General features: G+C 39.8%; 1 protein-coding gene across 1 annotated transcript in view; it reads right to left on the bottom strand.

Annotated features, from left to right (window-relative positions):
* LOC121434359 (galactocerebrosidase) overlaps positions 1-18,626 on the bottom strand; it is a 49,395-nt gene that overhangs the window by 27,385 nt on the left and 3,384 nt on the right. The window contains exons 2-7 of the mRNA XM_041633252.1: positions 15,051-15,119; positions 14,577-14,640; positions 12,005-12,118; positions 10,577-10,716; positions 6,899-6,937; positions 2,804-2,934 (exon numbers count right to left, since the gene is read on the bottom strand). Coding sequence (XP_041489186.1) covers positions 2,804-2,934; positions 6,899-6,937; positions 10,577-10,716; positions 12,005-12,118; positions 14,577-14,640; positions 15,051-15,119 — 557 coding nt within the window. The remainder of the gene's footprint in view (positions 1-2,803; positions 2,935-6,898; positions 6,938-10,576; positions 10,717-12,004; positions 12,119-14,576; positions 14,641-15,050; positions 15,120-18,626) is intronic.

Below are 18,626 nucleotides of genomic sequence, written 5' to 3'. Positions count from 1 at the left end.
CAAACTCCTCTAACTCCAGCTCCAGAGGATTCAAGATCCTCTTCTGGTCTCCAAGGGAAAATACACACACACACACACACACACACACAGAGAGAGAGAGAGAGAGAGAGAGAGAGAGAGAGAGAGAGAGAGAGAGAGATATTTAAAAAGAAAAGAAATATGAAGACCTTTTTCAGAGCAGTATCAGAAAGCAAAATTTAATTCAATGCAAGAAATATATCTAAAATAAAATGACTTTGAAAATAAAAAAAATTTAAAGTAACAAAAACTGAAAGCAGGGTTTCTTTTAATCTCAATGAAGAATTCAGTTCAAGAAATACTGAATAAGTTACAGAATAATATTTTCTATCGACAATAGTTACAACACACAAAAAGATAAAACATCCATTATCTATGTGCCAAGTAACATGACACCAATTCCCATGCAAACAACCGTGTAAGACCGAAACAGTCAGCACTGAACAAGGAAGAGATGTACATAGCAGCTCCACACAGATCACGTGAACAATATAATTAGTATACAGAGCATTTAAACTATACCAGTGAATTTACATACTCAACCAACCTGTTTTCTGTTAGCAAATACATCCTAAGTCAAAAAGCAATTTTTGAGAAAAAGCATTTAAATACATTTACCATTATATGACCACAATCAATAAAACATTAAATTAATGAGAACAAAAGAAACTATGAAGTAATGCTATCGCTCAGAGGAAGACTAATTGCACTACAATACCTATATGACTAATGAGCAGTGAAACACCACACTTCTTTATGAAGTACAACAGAAACTATCCTTCACTCCCGACAGCCTTGCCAGCCAAACACGTTCAAGAAAAACAGTCTTTCCTCCTTCAGATCTGAGCTGTTCAAGTGGATTCTAAGGCAAAATCTTCCATTTAAAAAAAAAAAAGTTTAATATAAATTTACAATTACACTTTCTCTTACAAAAAAATCCCATATCTAATTTACTCTCATCAATTTTCCAGAAAAACAGGATAGGCATGTGTGTTAAAGTACAAGGATGAAATTGTTAAAATATAGACTAGGAAAACTTTACAAAACAAACAATCCAGTCACCTAAGTAAGTTACAAGAAGAAAATAAGCAAGAAGTTAAAGGAACTGAATTATAAATCAATGGAAAGAGACTTAATTACCAACCAATAGATGAATCTTAAATGGATGCAGATACAAATAAAATTACAAAATAAGAAAAATACATATTTGATAATATCAAGAAACAATTACATGCGTAGGTATAATAACGGTATTATTTATGGCAAAAAGGGAAAGACTATCTTTAGGAAGGCATGATGAAAACATGATGAAGGAACATTCATTTAGTTTTTTTTTTAAAGAAGATTCTAATAAATTTATGAACATTTTTGAAATTAATTTTAAAAAAATAACAAGTTGCTAATCACATTGTCATATGTTTTGTAATATTTTTCTGCTGCCTTTTGACAATGAGAAAAACATAGCCTCCAAATAAGACACTGTTTTTTGAAAACATATTTTATTCATTATATATGCACATGTTATTTTACATATTTATACATATCTGTGTACAAATGTGTGTGTGTCTGTGCACATGCATGCACACAGACACACACAGACACACACGTAAGGAGTGACGTCAGAGATGTCATAGTCTTTCGATTGCTGGGAATCCTGTTCTGTGCTCTCATATTTAATTTTCTCATTGAAGAGCTGTATGCTCTTTGTACCTTTCAAATGTTTTTACTCTGCTTTAAAACACTGAGAGACTTGTTGACTTGGTGTCAGAATGGTCAAACCGAAAATAAGTAAATTAGACTTCATATGTTTCTAATTCAAAAAAAAAAAAAAAGAAAACATGATGAAGATGGGAAAAGAAATGGATTGACACAGGAATGAAAAATGGCACTGGGTTCTTATTTTCTGAGGCTGAGCGAGTGGTCAGAACATACATATTTATTATTCTGCTTACTTTTGTAAACATTGAAAACTCTTGCAAGGGGATATAGCTCAATGGTAAAGTATAGCTCAATGGCCTTAGCATGTATGAGGCCCTGGGTTTGGTCCCCAGCGCTGAAAATCAAAGATAAAAATAAAACACTAAAAAAAAGTCTAAAATTTTTCTTTTAGAAACAAAGTATATGCAGAGATTAAGCTGTGTCACAATAGATTAAAAATCAAATTCCATGCATATGCAGACTCTAGTTTTAAATGCTTATATACTGTCATAATACACAGAACACACGTTTACTTTTTAAAAAAATTGAACTTCTGAGCACAGTTCAGTAAGGACCCAGAGAGCTATATGGCAGAAATTAAATTATAAAATAGATTATAAATTATAAAATTAGATTGAATAATTAAGAGTCAGACATCTAAGAGTCCAAATGCTAAGGGTACAAGAAGAAAAGACAGTCAGGGCGTATACCAAGCCACTTACAAAGTGTTCGTGCATGAACTCGGAGTCACATCATAGGAGGCCTGAGCAAGACACTAAGTTCACAACATTGCCCTGGTAACATCCAAGACTACATACCTACCTTCTAATCTAAATAAAGCCCTGTTTTATTCATCTAAACATTAACTCATTTATTGAAAAAGTCACCAATACATTTCATTATCATAGAAAATGCCCCAAAACACATCTCAAAGAGAAAGGAATGAACTGTGAGAGATCAATGTCTTATTGAGTGAATACTGAATGAAATGTAATCACAGGGGTAGAGAAGGTGAGAAGAAATGCACAGTCAACACCCAGATAAAGAAACCATGAACTGCTGGTGATCTAAGGGAGCTGCACCTTACCCTATAACATCAACCGCCTTCCAGAGGTCACGGTCAAACAGCATGGAAGAAGAAATCGGCTCCCAGAGATTATCACTTGCTATGATTTTCACTCGCTGCAGACCATGGTAGTCCAGCATTTTTCTTAATTCCTTTGGAGACATAAATAGATCACAGCAAAGGTTAACCAGCTTTTAGTTGTTAGACTATGACCAAAATAGCCAGAGAATCTTTGGAACATTTTGCATTCTGAGGACCGTCAAAACCTAGTCTAGTCTTTATGGACTTACTTCTAAACAATAATCAGGAAATGTGTGTATATTCAAATGCAGTGCAATTGAAAACATTTTTAAATGCACGTAATCTGTAAGCTCTGATTTACAAATCAGTTTCTGTCTGATATGATTACAGCACTCTGTACAGAATTTTATCCTATCTCAAATGTTATCTTTATTGAGCGATCCATCCCTCCCAAAATCTACATCCATTTTATCTGTTGATGAGTAAAGAAGGCCCAGAGGCTTACACACCCACATCTGTCCATCACTCTCAGACACCATGATCACAAACTACCATGAACCAGAGTCAATCATGAATGTAACTGCACAGCAAACATAATCCTAAAATAGGTGATACATAAATAACTTGTATCATATATATTTTATTCTTAAAAACGAAGTCCTCTTCTCTCCAGAAGCCATCTTCTCACACAATGAGGACCATGTATTCGTTGAGGTCATGTGAACTTAACATCTCCCTATATTCATTTGTCATTATTTAATGCTGCAATAGGAATTCCAAAGGAATACAGAATCCAATAAATCCCCTGCTATAAAAACATATAAATTAAATGCTTCTATATCCAGAGATATTAGTGTAGGAAAACCCCAAGGTCAGAAGAAAGTTAAATGAAGTCTGACTTCAAAACAATGCCAGTGAATTTTAGAGCAATAATTAAATTACTAACTTAAAAGAAAATGGAAACCAAATATTAATAATTCTAACATTCCGGCCGGGTGGTGGTGGCGCACACCTTTAATCCCAGCACTCAAGAGGCAGAGGCAAGAGAATCTCTGTGAGTTCGAGGCTAGCCTGGTCTACAAGAGCTAGTTCCAGGACAGGAACCAAAAGCTACAAAGAAACCCTGTCTCAAAACACAAAAGACAAAACAAACAAAACAAAAATTCTAACATCCCTAGAAATGAAACAAACACTATTCTTACTATGCTAGGCGGGCACCACCTTCAGCATCCGTCCCTGCATCTTTCTGACTCACAGCCTTCCACTTACAATCCTGTGCTTCAGTTTTCTAATAAGCCCACTGTGCCATCTCCCATACCCAACTCACTCCCACACCTCTATGAACAAGATCCAGAAAGAGCAGTAAATGTATCACAGCTTCAGTGATGGGGAGAGGCTGGGACATGCCAGGTCCTGAGCTAATTACAATTCTTTAACCCCTTAAATCACTATTCCTTGCCCACCTCTGTGGTCCTACCGTCCCATGACTAACAGAGCACTTGAGGAGATGCACTGTTTAACAGATGTAGAACCCTAGTTTCTACCAGCCAAGGGGCTCGGGGTATCATCAGATCACATCTGAAGCCTCCAGCTAACCATTCTGCTTTGTTGTAACCACCTATTTAATGTGTCCACCAATGCATAGGACAAGTGTCTTGTTGTGTGTTTTTCTTTGTTCCCCTGCTATAAAACTGTTTCCACACAATGGGGATGTTCTATCGGGAACTCACCAAGGCCAGCTGCCCCGGGTCTGAAAAATCATAGGATAAAACCGGACTCGCTGAACATAGCGGACAATGAGGACTACTGAGAACTCAAGAACAATGGCAATGGGTTTTGATCCTACTGCACGTACTGGCTTTGGGGGAGCCTAGGCAGTTTTGATGCTCACCTTACTAGACCTGGATGGAGGTGGGTGGTCCTTGGACTTCCCACAGGGCAGGGAACCCTGATTGTTCTTTGGGCTGACTAGGGAGGAGGACTTGATCAGGGGAGGGGGAGGGAAATGGGAGGCGGTGGCGGGGAGGAGGCAGAAATCTTTAATAATAATAATAATAAAACTGTTTCCACAGTGGAACATGAAATCTGAAGGAACCTAAACCTGTGCTCCTAGACCATGGCACTTGCACTTGTCTCCAGAATAATCCACCTCTCTGCTACTGCACTGACATCACCTACTTACCACCCTACGTCAGGCCTGCAGCCTGGCACTGACACAAGCATGTTCTGGATGGAGCTGCAATGTGGCTGCAATGGATGCTCTCAAAACAATACCCTACCTCCTCGCTGACGACAAAGTTGCTAAAATATGCCCTCACTCCAGGGACGCCAGGAGCCTACTGCTTGGGCTCGGTGTCTCTCTCGCTCTTTGGTCTGATGCATCTTTTTACAAGTGCTCTTCCCGTCACCCTCAGCTGTGACTTTAATACCATGGGCTGCCTTAGCAGCCCGGGGGTTACAGCTGCACTTAATCTTTCAACAGACCTCCCTAACCAAGCCAGGGACAAAGTCCATCTCTTCTAGTCACTTTCAGAAAAAACAGTTTTTTTATTATTCTTTTATAAGAATTATGACTAATTTTTTTCTCTATCCCTTTGCCAATACTTCTTTTGGTCATTAACAGTATTCTCTATCACTGCATTCCAAAAATGTTAACAATGCCTGACATGGTATGTACTATATACTATGCTGACATAGTATGTACTGAACGAAATACCTGCTGCTTTGCTGACTGAATGAGTAAGCAAAATAAATCCATTGGAAATGATATCTTAGAAGCATATGCATCTGATTTGAAGAAAAACAGCAAAAATTTAAACAAAATGTAGTTACAAAATGTTTCTTGGAGAAAAGTGACATAGACAAGACAAATAGAGATGGGAAATAAACTAGTGAATGCTAAGTATGGAAAGTAAAACTACTGGGTTTTTCCAATAACAGAAATCATTTCAGTTTTCTGTTTCCTGGAAACTGGTAATAGCAACCACCTCATGGGAGGGACTTGATGGTATTAGAGTGATCCAAGAAAAGTAGTGAAATAAGATTTACAAATACTGGGTACTACTCTCCAGAGATGGCAAACAGAGCCGTGTTATGTGATATGCTCTACCCTAGCTAGCTTTAACTGTCAACTTGACACAGGCTAGAGTCACATGAGAAGGGAGTGTCATTTGAGGGACTGCCCAGATCCAATTCGCCTGTGGTCACGTCTGTGGGGCCTGCCTTGACTGTTAACTGCTGTGGGAAGGTCTAATTCACAATGGGAGGCACAATCCCTACACAGATGGCCCTGCTAGCTACGCGTGAAACTGAGAGTGGCCCAGCAACACCATTCCCCCGTGGTTTCTGCTCCAAGCTTCTTAAGTTCCTGTCCTGATTCGGCTCAGTAAGGGACTGACTTGGGAATGTAAGTCAAATAAGTCCTTTTCCTTCCCAAAGTTGCTTTTGGTCAGAGGATCTTAGCACAGCCAGAAATGGAACCACAAGACATAAGAACAATATCATGGATATTTGAATGAAATTCAGAAATATGATAAACAAATAAAGCTAAATTTCTTGAGTCTTTAAAATCTAAAATAATATGTTGCTTTTATAACATTTATCAGAATTATAAAGCTATTACATAGATATGCATACATATTTACATTGGTACATATCTTTGCTTATTTGTCGAGATATATAATCCTGCCTATCTTGAAACTCACTATGTAGACCAGAGTGGGCTCAGAATCACAGAGACCTTCCTTTGCCTTCAGGTACTGGGATTAAAGGTGTGCCACTACACCTACCTAATGTTTTGCTTCATTTTCTTTTTCCTTCTGGTGCTGAAGGGATTCAAATAAGCATGAATTCCACTGTAAGTCACAACCTTACCCCAACATTCAACATTCAACCCAACTCTTCAGATAGGTCATTCAGGGCCTATGAAGAATTGCACACAGACTTTTCAATAGCAGGAACATAGACATGAAGAATTTAATTTTATAGCACATTTAGTAAATTAATTATGCTGTCAAAAACCAACATTTCAAATCTGTCTTCCAAACTTCTGTGTATAAAAGTATAAGTAAAAAGAGATTATATAGTTTTACAGACCTTTATATAGTCGGCATCAAATGGCCTTTCATTCCAAATCTGCAAAACAAAAACCCAAAATTTCTCAGTTCAAAGTATTTAAATATCTGAAAATGAACATTCTCATTAAAATGCCACTTCTCATCCCATTTTTCATTATATCTGATGAACTAGTTTCCTGTCTTTTGAAAATGCCTGTCGTGGAACTTTACAAATATGTTTATAAAGCAACATAACTTTTAAAAATTAAAAGTTTTAACAAAACTTAAAATAGAGAATATTTTTTCAAAGTAATTTATGGGTCTGGAGAGAGAGTGCACAATGGTATTCAGGGAACCAGAGTCATCTCCAATCCCTGGGGTGGCTCACAGCAGTCTCTACCACAGCTCTCAGAGAGTCAGCGCCCTCTTCTGGCCTACAAGGGCAGCAAGCATATATGTGGTGCACAAACACACACACAAGCAAACACTCACATACATAAAATCATTTTTTTCAAAATAAATCATTTATTCCAGAGATTGACAACAACAAAGTATGTATTCTCTCAAAAAAGAAGAAAACAGAACTGTAATGTGTACAAAGAGTACAGTGGGTGCTGGAGAACTAATAGGTATGAGAGTCATTGAAATAACTCTGATATAGAAACATAGTAACAAGCAAATTATTCACCAGGGCACTATATAGAAGGAATTTGTTTACAGTGAGAAATGTAATGATCAGCAAGAACCAAAGAGTAGGCTCTTAATCAGGACGAGTAAAACGAAACACACTCTGCTCTCTAGAGTTCAGAATCATGAGGGGAGAGTTTCAGTGACAAAAGAAAACAATTAAAGAGATGACCCTAAGGTCTGGGTGTAATAGAGCAATTCTTATTACAGAATGTCTCACCACAGCACGTGATTATTAGAGACATCGGAACAAAATGAGGCGTCAGCGTCACTCACTGGAAATATTTAGTGAAGATTGACACATCTTAAAGATAAAACTGGGCACTCTATCTGCTTCTAACCACACTACTGGGTTAAATATACCAACACTAAAAACAATTTCCAGACACAAACTGTCAGCTATAATCTGGAAAGGGAGAGTAAAAGCGAGCATCCCGCTCTCTGCCGTCCTGTGGCCAGGGCTCATCCTCATCCTCTATCATCCTACAGGAGGACTGAGGATCTGCGGCAGTGCCTGCCTCTCGCTTCCAAGAGCTCACTAATCTGATGTTGCTGGAACATGGCAGGCACAGCTCTGCCACACAGTAGGAACTCAGGAAGCACTGGCTAATAATTTAAATCGCGAGTATATGAAAACTTCAATATCAGCTTTAGTCAGTGCTGTATTAAAATGCATATGCTAATGGAGACCCACTACAGTTATGCGAGGCATCATAGGGTATGTGGCCGGCCCCCAACACACAAACTCAGTATGCTTTACACTTTTTAACACATTACAGTATGTTATAAACAGTTTCGGACAGAAGGAAGCAGGTTTTCAACAGCCTGCAGACTCTTGCCCGCCACCTTTATCTTCAAGGTCTGAGAGTGTAAACAGTTTTCAGTTTGAAATGATTATACTGCAAGTGATTACGTCTTAATATTGCCTATGAGCTACTACTAGTGCCAACTTAATATCTATACACTAGCTCTTTATAAAAAAAAATCAGCTAATTCCTGGTTTAGAAGATATTCATCAGAATGAGAATAACTTTTAAAGTGTAAAGAAACAATATTATTGCTTAAGAACTAGAAAAAGCTTTGAAGGAGAATTTGAATTGGACTGGCACCAAAAAAATTACTAACCACAGCCAATCAAAACACAGAGTAGTGGAGTCTAGCCCTGATGTGGGAGTGTCATATATCAATCTGTTGATTTCATTGGTTAAGCAATAAAGAAACTGCTTGGCCCTCATAGGTTAAAACATAGGTGGGAGGAGTAAACAGAACAGAATGCTGGGAGAAAGAAACTGAGTCAAGGAGTCTCCATGATTCTCCCACTCCAGGCAGACGCAGGTTAAGATCATTCCTGGTAAGCCAGCTCGTGGGTTACACAGATTATTAGAAATGGGCTAGTCCAGGTGCGAGAGTTAGCCGAGAAAAGGCTAGATATAATGGCCAAGTGGTGTTTAAAAGAATACAGTTTCCATGTAATTATTTCAGGACATAAGCTAGAGCTAGCCATGTGGGTGGCCGGGTGCCGGGGACGCACCCCCATATTACAACATAGCCCCACGCTACAAAACACTCCCACACTCGCCCAAGGCTCAGAAAACATTCCAGTAGAGGAGGCAGCAAGACCGACAGCAAGAACCAGAGATGGGGAGTTTGCTGTGAGACATGCCTCCTGGTGTCGTCAGAAACAGCTCCTATAAAGTCTCCCCAACATGACTGCCCAACTGTGAGCTGAACACGGATGACACCGACAGACATGCCAAAGTGAATGGGAAATGCCTGTGCGGCCTCAACACCACACAGAGAATTACAGGCAACCAAAGAAGCATGGGAGGGGGTGAAGTTCCCCAGGAAATTCCACATTGGACATTTGTCCAATGCCAAATGGAAACATACAAACATACATGCAAGTAACAATCTACGGTCTGAATAGGTGTTTAGGAATATATATGTACACATACACATATATGTACACAATAACAATTAGAGAAACAAAAAGGTCGTGGATTTGGAGGAGAGTGGGGAGGGGTAGGTGGTAGGACATAAAAGGGAGAAATGCAATTATATTATAATCACAAAAATAAAATTAGAAAAAAAACTTTCCAATTAAAAATGTTTTACTGTGAAAAAAATTAAAAGAGAGGAAATAGTCACTGTTGTCCAAAGGTAAGAATAATAAGGGGTGACCTGCAGTTCACTTGCAGTGCTTTAGACAACAAAAGAACAAATGGATCTCATGGCACAAAAAGGTTAATCAACAAAGCACCACAGAGTCAAGTGTTAGGTGGAGAGGAAGGGCCAAGTGCAGGCAAAGAGCACATTCCTTACAAAAGAGGAAACAAGGCCTTTTTTTATTTCAAGTTTCAACTCCATCGTGGTTTTATTTGGTTTGATTTTCTCATGGTCGTTATATGAGTTCAACTTTCTGTTTATTGAAGTAACAAGAACCATTTGTACATTCCCTAAAAAATCCAACATGTATTATTTTTTTGAGGCAATGATGTAAATACAGGGATTTCTTTTAACCCCACTGACTAGGAATTAAACAAAACTAGTCCCTGAACATATTTTTCTCATTGATCCATTTAGAAAGAGTGCTTTTGAAAGTCTATTCTGAGTTTTGTAACCTGAAATATTTCCCCTTTTTCTTCTTAAAATTATATCAAAGGCTGGAGAGATGGTTCAGCAGTAAAGAGCACTGGCTGCTCTTCCCAGAGGACCCTGGTTCAATTCCCAGCATCCACAACAAGGCTCACAAACACCTGTAATTCCCAGTCCCAGGGAATTGGACGCCTCCTTCTGGCCTCTGAGGATATGACATGCACAGACATACATGCAAGCAACACACCCATACACATAATAATTAAAAAATAAAAACTATATCAAGTCATAGTACAATGCAATATGTAAATTGTAGTTCTACACATAAAGTATGGTTATAAATCTTTTCAATGGAACAAAATATGAATCAAATTACTTTCTAAACTTTCTAAAATAAACATCCAAAAGTAAATCCTATTTCCAATATGTTACTAACCCCAATATAGTCAATGTCCAGGTCATGATAATGCTTAGCACCCAAAATCCATCTCACGATATAGTAGGCAGTCAGCGGAAGGTTTACATAAGGCCAGCTGAAACCTTTGCCCAGCCATCCGGGAAATGACCACGGCAACCCTGCGGGGACAAGAAAGGTAAAGTGGAGTGTGTGAAACAATGCTGCCACTACCAGAAACAAGATGAGCAAACCTAAATTGAGTATTATATAAATATATAAATGTCAGGGACTCGAGAGGAAACGCCGTTGTGAAGGGAACTTCAGAGTGAGCGCATTCTTCCTGTGACTCTTTGGACTGTGAAGTCAGAAAAGGGAACAGAAAGGCACGAGTTACAATTCCCACTTCAACTGCGATATTTTCAAATAAGCTCACTTCCAGTTGAATATACTACCATCTAGTTCACTGCCAAAAGCAAACTCAGAATCAACATGATGCAATTTTTCCTAAGCTAATTTCACTATGTAAAATGTATGACATTAAAACAACAGACCATTTTAAAACAACAGAAGGCTGAGCACAGTGAAGATCTACCACGTGAGTCTTTGATGGGCTGTGGTTTAACAGGAAAATGCCCTCACCTACATGAGGTCTAACCTTGAAAACAGCACAGCAGGGAGCAGGTGCTCAATTCCAAGATGCTTACACTCTTCCAAACATTTCTGGAAGAACACACTCTTCAGTGACTGTTTAATTTGGAAAATAATATTCTTTCCTTTAACTATCAAGGGAACTAAATTTTGTAATTCAAAAGAAAACATTTAATATAATTTTATTTAGCTCAGCTTGAATGGCCTACAGTGACTGATGGCCTACAGCCCAGCCCATTGTGAACGGTGCTATCCCCGGCTTGTGTTCTACAGGAAAGCAGTCTGAGCAAGTTCTGTTGAGCAGGTCATTAAAAAGCTCCATGGCCTCTGTGCCAGCTCCTGCCTCCAGGATCCTGCCCTGTCTGGGTTCCTATCCTTACTTCTTTTGATGATGAACAGTGATCTGAAAGTGTAAGCAAAAAGAAAAAAATCCTTTGTCCCCCAACTTGCTCTGAGGTCATGGTATTTCAGCACAGCAATGACACCAAGACTTAGCAATAATAAGCCAGGCACAATAAATCAGCCTGTAACCCTAGCACTTCAGAGACAAGAGGATGAGTGATAGGCCAGTCTGGGCTACATAGCAAGTTCCAGGCTACCCTAGGTCACAAAGTGAGACTCTGTCTCAAAAATCAATCAATCAATCAAATGTATATCTATAAAACAATAAAATTATAATTCATAAAGACGCAACATAATAAACAGTGACAATGAAGATCAGTCCTGTATATGTTTTGTAGCTGCTAGCGGGGAGAGGGGCATCACAAGCATGATTCTTAATATAAAAGTTAAAGAGACCCCCAAGCACTGTAACCTTACCCATGAGTATAATATTAGGGTTCCTCTCCTTGGCTTCCTTCATCAACCACCACTCATAGCCTCGGAAATAATTCTCATCTAGTTCATAGTGCATGTGGGATGGTTCCGTGCCATCTGAACAGGAAGAGAGCAAAAGGAAGGAAATAACCCATGAACGGTGCTGTCTGGAACCGTTCAAGTTCTCTCTCTCTCTCTCTCTCTCTCTCTCTCTCTCTCTCTCTCGATATATATATATATATATATATCATCATACACACACTCTACTCATACACTTATACACATACAAACACAAACAATTTTTAAAGTGCACTTTCCTTGTATTCTAGTTGTGAAGATAAAAATTTTATAAGAAGGTGGCTGTGTAAAGCATATCATTTCCTATTTTTTTAGTATCTTAAACACTGTAAGATTCTTAAATAATAAAACCACAATGTTATGTAAAAAAACAGTACTGAGAGAGAAGCTATCGCATTGTATTCCTACAAATTCCCAGGACTGCATTCTGCTGAGCTTCTGATCTCTCTGAGGTTTTCAAGCTCCCGAGTCCAACTTCAAGTTCATATCATCTTAATTTTCACTCTCAACTTTGGGTATGAATCACTGTACTCCTGAGCCCCAATTCTTATATTCCACCACATAACATGTCATCAGACTACTAGCCTTATGGAAAAGTGAATACCACAATATCAAAGTCCTCTGCCAGCACTCACAATTGGCAGAGGAAAACCGAGGTCAGAGGTCATTCTCTGACATCCAAGTCCTCAAGTGCTCTCACGCACCACAAACCTCACTTGTTGCTCAATGGAGCCGTCTATGAATGACGCTTCTGAACCATGTCATCTTTAATGTCAACATGAGAATGTGCGTATGTGTCGTTATCTCTAATTTAGCTTCAGCAAATGCACCAGATCAGCATCAGCACCCTGTCTGCATCGGCACCCTGCCTGCACCGGCATCCTGTCTAAATCTTTGAAAAAGACACTTTTTGAGAAAAACCTCTGTTCTGTAGGACCTTTTTCTTTCCACATAAATTCTACATGAATACCCGAAAGAGGGCCCAGCAGCTGACCTACCTCCCTCTCATTTTCTCCCTCTCTGACTTCATTTTGCCTCTCTTTTTCCCTCCGGAGTTCTAAATTACTCTGTCCTGCAGTTATCTTGGAGTCTAAGAACAGTTCTGATCCACAAACACACATTTATCTCATCAGACTAAGACTGCCTCCCAAAACAACAGCAAGCCTCCCACAGTAGGCAAGAAGGGAAATCAAGCTGCCCTCTCAAGGGAGAAAGACTTCTCAGGACCTTTGCAGGACCAGCCCTGAGATAATGAATGATCAGACCGCACAGCCTGACCAAGGTTACCTGCTCTGCCAACCATGCAAAACTCTAGCTAGCCAAACCACAGACACAGGCCTCTGTTCCCCATTTCAATACGGCCTCAAAATCCTTGTCAGCCCCTCACAACAAGCCGTGGTTCACTAGACCTTTCTCTGATCTTCCAGAGTGATCTGGATGGTAAGAGTGCCCTTCCTGTCCATCACCAATGCTGTGTCCCTGATAAGCGGTCAAACCAAGTTTGTCACACTAGATGCCAAGACTTTTGTCCTGAAACTCCAATAGATGTACCTGTTAGAAAGTGACTTCCAGCAAGCTAGAGACATGCCTCAGCTGTAAAGGCTGCTCTTCCAGAGAATGTAGGCTTGGCTCCCAGCACCCACATGAAGACTCACAACCATCTGATACTCCAGTCCCAGGGAGTCCAACTCCATCTTCTGGCCCCTGCAGGCACCAGGCATGCACACAGTATACATATATCAACACAAACATAACCCTGTACACATAAAATCAAAATACATCTTTTTTTAAAAATAATTACTTTGAAATCGCTAGCAGGAAGACAAAATATAGAAGATATTCTCAAGTTAATATTAATGGGCTTAGCCTATAATTATTAAGTTAAATACTAAACAGAAGTCCTTTAAAATTTGATTATGAGGGTTGAAGATTTAATTATTTAATATATGTTGTTTTTTTAAGAAAGAAAGCTCTGTTTCTAAAATACAAGTTGCATTTTACAATACATTTTTAGAGTTTGTAACATCTTAATGTCCTACACATAATTAAATTTTTCTTATAACTTTTTCATAAACTTCCAATTGAGCAATTTAGAGTATTAATACTATCTTGAAAATTTTACATTTCACATAATTTTTAAAAAGAAAAGAAATATCAGATCAGCAAGATGGCTCAGCAGGTAAAGGTGCATATCACCCAGCCTGACAACTTCAGCTAGAGTCCCAGGACCCACATAGTGGGAGGAAAGAACTTACTCCCTCAAGTCGTCCTCTAACCTCCACACTGCCATAAACATACATAGACACACAAATACACACACACGCACACACACACACACACACACACACACTCACAAGTATCCCAAAAATGAGAAGGGAGACGAGTTAAGTACAGTCTGTGGAGGACCAGTCACCTCATAGGAGCTGACCCTCCTTATGCCCTGTATGTTTACATATAGATTAAAATTGGGGAAATCCTGTTTCCCAGATCTTCCTACCTGTCGTTTGCCCATCACCACCGATTTCCACTTTTAAAATATGCAAAGAGGCACCAAAGTTTGGCTGTGGAAAAAAATAACAGTATTATCACCATGCTCCATCATGTAAAGCCTCAACACAATCATCCACAGAGGCCTTTGGCTGCACAGATGAAAGGAGCAGAACCACAAAAAGCAGCTTATTCCAAGTGGAATCTGCCACTGTCTACAAAAACTACCAGGAAGAGCCGGGTGGTGGTGGCGCACACCTTTAATCCCAGCACTTAGGAGGCAGAGGCAGGCAGATCTCTGTGAGTTTGAGGCCAGCCTGGTCTACATGAGCTAGTTCCAGGACAGGAACCAAAAACTACCGAGAAACCCTGTCTCTAAAAATCAAAAAAAAACAAACAAACAAACAAACAAAAAAACTACCAAGAAGCTGATAAAACCATACACTTTCAAAACATCATAAGCCCAGGAGATAATTTTCCTTACCTTAAAGAGATAATCCAGTATTTCAGAACGAAAGGGCTCTGGGTAATTTACTAGAAGCCTAGAGGTTGCCTGAAAAAATAAAAGTTTTCAAAAATATGAAAACAAATATAATCATCAATACCTGTCTACAGTGTTCACACGCAGCCCATCCAACCCCGGCCCCACATGTCCCTACTGGACCACTCCTTGGGCAAATAGAGCTGGGGAGAGTCATTTCCCTGCACTGTTTGGTCTGTTTGGTCGGTGCCCAATCCCTGGTGCACAAGTCTATTGTTTTTCTAAGAGCTAACAGGTTTTCTTATGCTGGTATAAGAGCTGATGAGAGATAAGCTTATAAAGGCTACTAAAGCATTGTTGATGGTTAACAATGTCAACTTGACAGGATCTAGAATCACACACTTCTGGGCCTGTCTGAGAGGGAGTTTCTAGACTCAGTTAAGTGAGGTGGGAAGGGCCATCCTCAATGTGAGTAGAACCATTTCATGGGCTGGGGCCTCAAACTGTCCAAAAAGAAGCAAGGTAGCTAAGCACAGACCAGCATATCTGTATTTCTCTATCTCTCTTCTTCTTTCACTATATCTAATTGTAAATGCAATGCAAGCTGCCTCGTCCTCCTTCCCAACCATGATAGACCAAGCCCTCAAACTAAATAAATCACCTCAAACAAAATAATCACTGCTCCCTTGAATTCACTTGGGGTATTCTGTCTTTACAACATGAAAAATAACTAATGTAAACATGATTTCAATTTTGTCTTGAAACTGGAATAATCTATCTTAAACTACTTATCAATATCTGGGGGCTAGGAATTTTGGGGCCTTATTCCTCACACCAGATTGCCCTGTGCAGCCTTAACAGGAGTTGAGTGCCTTTACTGCAACTTGATTTGCCATGTTTGGTTGATAGCCATGGGAGGCCCTCACTTTTCTGAATAGAAATGGAGGAGGACTGCGTGGGGGTGGGGGAGAAGGGGAAGTAGGAGGAGGGGCTGGAAGGAGAGGAGATGAGGGAGGGGAAACACTGTTGGGATGTAAAATAAACAAAAATATCTGGGGGCAAGAATAAATGAGATGAATCTCAGACAATTTTATGCATTAATATCTTACAGCCACCAGAGTAATGCTGAGAAGAACAGCACTCCCCTTATCTTCATAAATTCCATCTGCTACCACTGTGATCAACTACACAGCAATCCCCAAGGCAGGGCCATATGAACAAAACTGCATACAAGATTGTCAACAGAAAGAATGGAAAAACATACGTAGAAAGTACAGGCACTAACGAAAACCAACAGTGAACCAAAAACCTGTCCTTTGGAAGGTCAGATCAAGGTGTAGGCAAGGCATAGATATGAGGTAGCCAGGAAAACTAGAGCTAAGTCTTCATGGTTGTGCCTCTCATTAGGCAGCAGGAAGACATGACAGAACCAAGGACCTGAAGGCTGTGTCCCCTGAGAGTCAAATGCACCCTGCTTATGATTACAAGCATCATTGAAGCTGAAGTTAGGGCCTTTCTACCTTATTAAACACTAGGGCAGCTGTGGTGCATGCCTTTAATCCCGGTACTCAAGAGGCAGAGGCAGAGGCAGGCTGATTTCTGAGTTCAAGGACAGTCTGGTCTATAGTGAGAGCTAGGACACCCAGGAGAAACCCTGTCAAACAAAACAAAACTAGGGGACCAGGAGGACACTTTCGCAACCGCCTGCCACATACACACAATAGTGAACTAATGAGGGTTACATCCTCAAAAGACCCTAACTTCATTACGGTTTTGACCCCTCCATATTCCACACACACACTCACACACACATACTTAAATGGGTTTTTTTTTATTATTTATTTATTTATTAAAGATTTCTGTCTCTTCCCTGCCACCACCTTCCATATCCCTCCCCCTCCCCCAGTCAACTCCCCCTCTCTCTTCAAGATGATTATGGAATCATCTGGTCCTCCACGATTCAGGAGAGGAAAAGTAGACCGCATCCATGAATATGGCATCAACCTCATAGTCATAAAAATTCTTTAAAATCCATAACACAAAACCCACTGGACTGCTTTTCCCCTGCCTTTGAGACAATCTACTGCAGTATCTATCTCCTTGTAGTGTTTGTTTTGTTGCTAAGTGTTACTTAAAGAGTATGTCAGCCTGAATTCTCTCCTTCAGGAACACAGAACTAAGGAAAGGCTTTTGCCTGGTGACATAAGCAAGATAAACAGGGGTAGGTTTTTTTCAGCATAAAACTGGCAATCAACTGACAATTTGCCGAGAATATGAGCTTGTTTTTTTACGGGGATCCATCCCCTCTAAGCGCTCTCATAGAGAACATTCTGCTTGGTGCCTGGTCTACTTAGAATCTTCCTACCCTGTCCCTCTGAGTCACAAACCATGTCATGGAGCACAACAGATCCAAACCAAACAGCATTCTTGCCCAATCTGTTTCTTCTACATGTTCTACCTTCCCAAACAGCAAAATCTGTCTAAGCCATAAGCCTGAGGTTGTGCTCTCAACAAACTCATCCTCAGTCAGCAAGAAGTCCTCAGTGCTCTCAAATCCATCCCCTACTCTTCAACCCCACTAGTTTAAGGAAAACAGCGTAGCGGCTTATCATTCACCCCCCTGTCCAATTCTCCACACCACTTACCAGTTCAATATTCTCCAAACAAAAGTGTAATCCTGTCATTATTCTGCTGAAGTTTCTTGTTCTCTGATAGCTTTCAACATAAAATTCCAACTGTTTAGTTTATACCGCAGTCCTTTAATAACTCGGACCCAGTTCTGCCAGCTTGACTATCACTCTTGCAAGTTTAATTCAGACCTATCAAACTGTTTTTTGTTTCTTGTCATCCTGGGATGTATATTGAATCTTTATTTTCTAGTCAACTCCAATTCAATAGTTAGCTGTCATCTCAAAGTCCACTTCTTCAGGGAAAGCTTCCTTCTGCCACTCCCAGCTAATCCAAGTTCTTGCGCAACACTGGTAGCAGATCCATGTCTCTATTCGAACTAATCCTGCATCCTAATCCCTGGTGCTGTTCTCACCTTTAAGTTCCGTGTATGCTATGTCATCCTCAAGCTCTTGCCCTTACTCTTCGTTATTCAAAAGCAGCTATTGAGTATCTTCTATAGGTTGTTTGCACAGGTACAAAGAACAAGAAGGAGGCTTTGAACTAAATGTAGCATGCGTCCTGATTTTCTCACAAGACCATGAGCAAGCAAGTAATAAAGCTGGGTACTCATTCGGGTGTTGTAACTTTAAGATGCCCATTAAAAGCACAGCAAGGGCTCAAGCACACGGTAAGCCCCAGATAAATGGTAGGTTACACACACACACACACACACAAACACACTTTGAAAAAAATACATTGTTCTAAAAAACTTTACAGCCTGGCAGAGGTTCAACTGTCAAAAAAAAAAAAAAAGCATTCATCATGCCCACATGCCAACATATGCTGCCGTAAGCAATTCTTCCTATTTTGCATTATACAACTGGAAATGCAGTTTGTGGCCTGTCTCCTTTTAACACTGGAAGGACCGGGTTTAGAAAAACAATGCTATAGTCACACTATAGTCAGTGT

The sequence above is a fragment of the Microtus oregoni genome, unplaced genomic scaffold (assembly GCF_018167655.1).
Source record: "Microtus oregoni isolate MIOR12 unplaced genomic scaffold, Mior012 000043F_ref0000047, whole genome shotgun sequence".
In the NCBI taxonomy this organism is placed as follows: domain Eukaryota; kingdom Metazoa; phylum Chordata; class Mammalia; order Rodentia; family Cricetidae; genus Microtus; species Microtus oregoni.
This window is presented reverse-complemented; position numbering and strand designations above follow the sequence as displayed.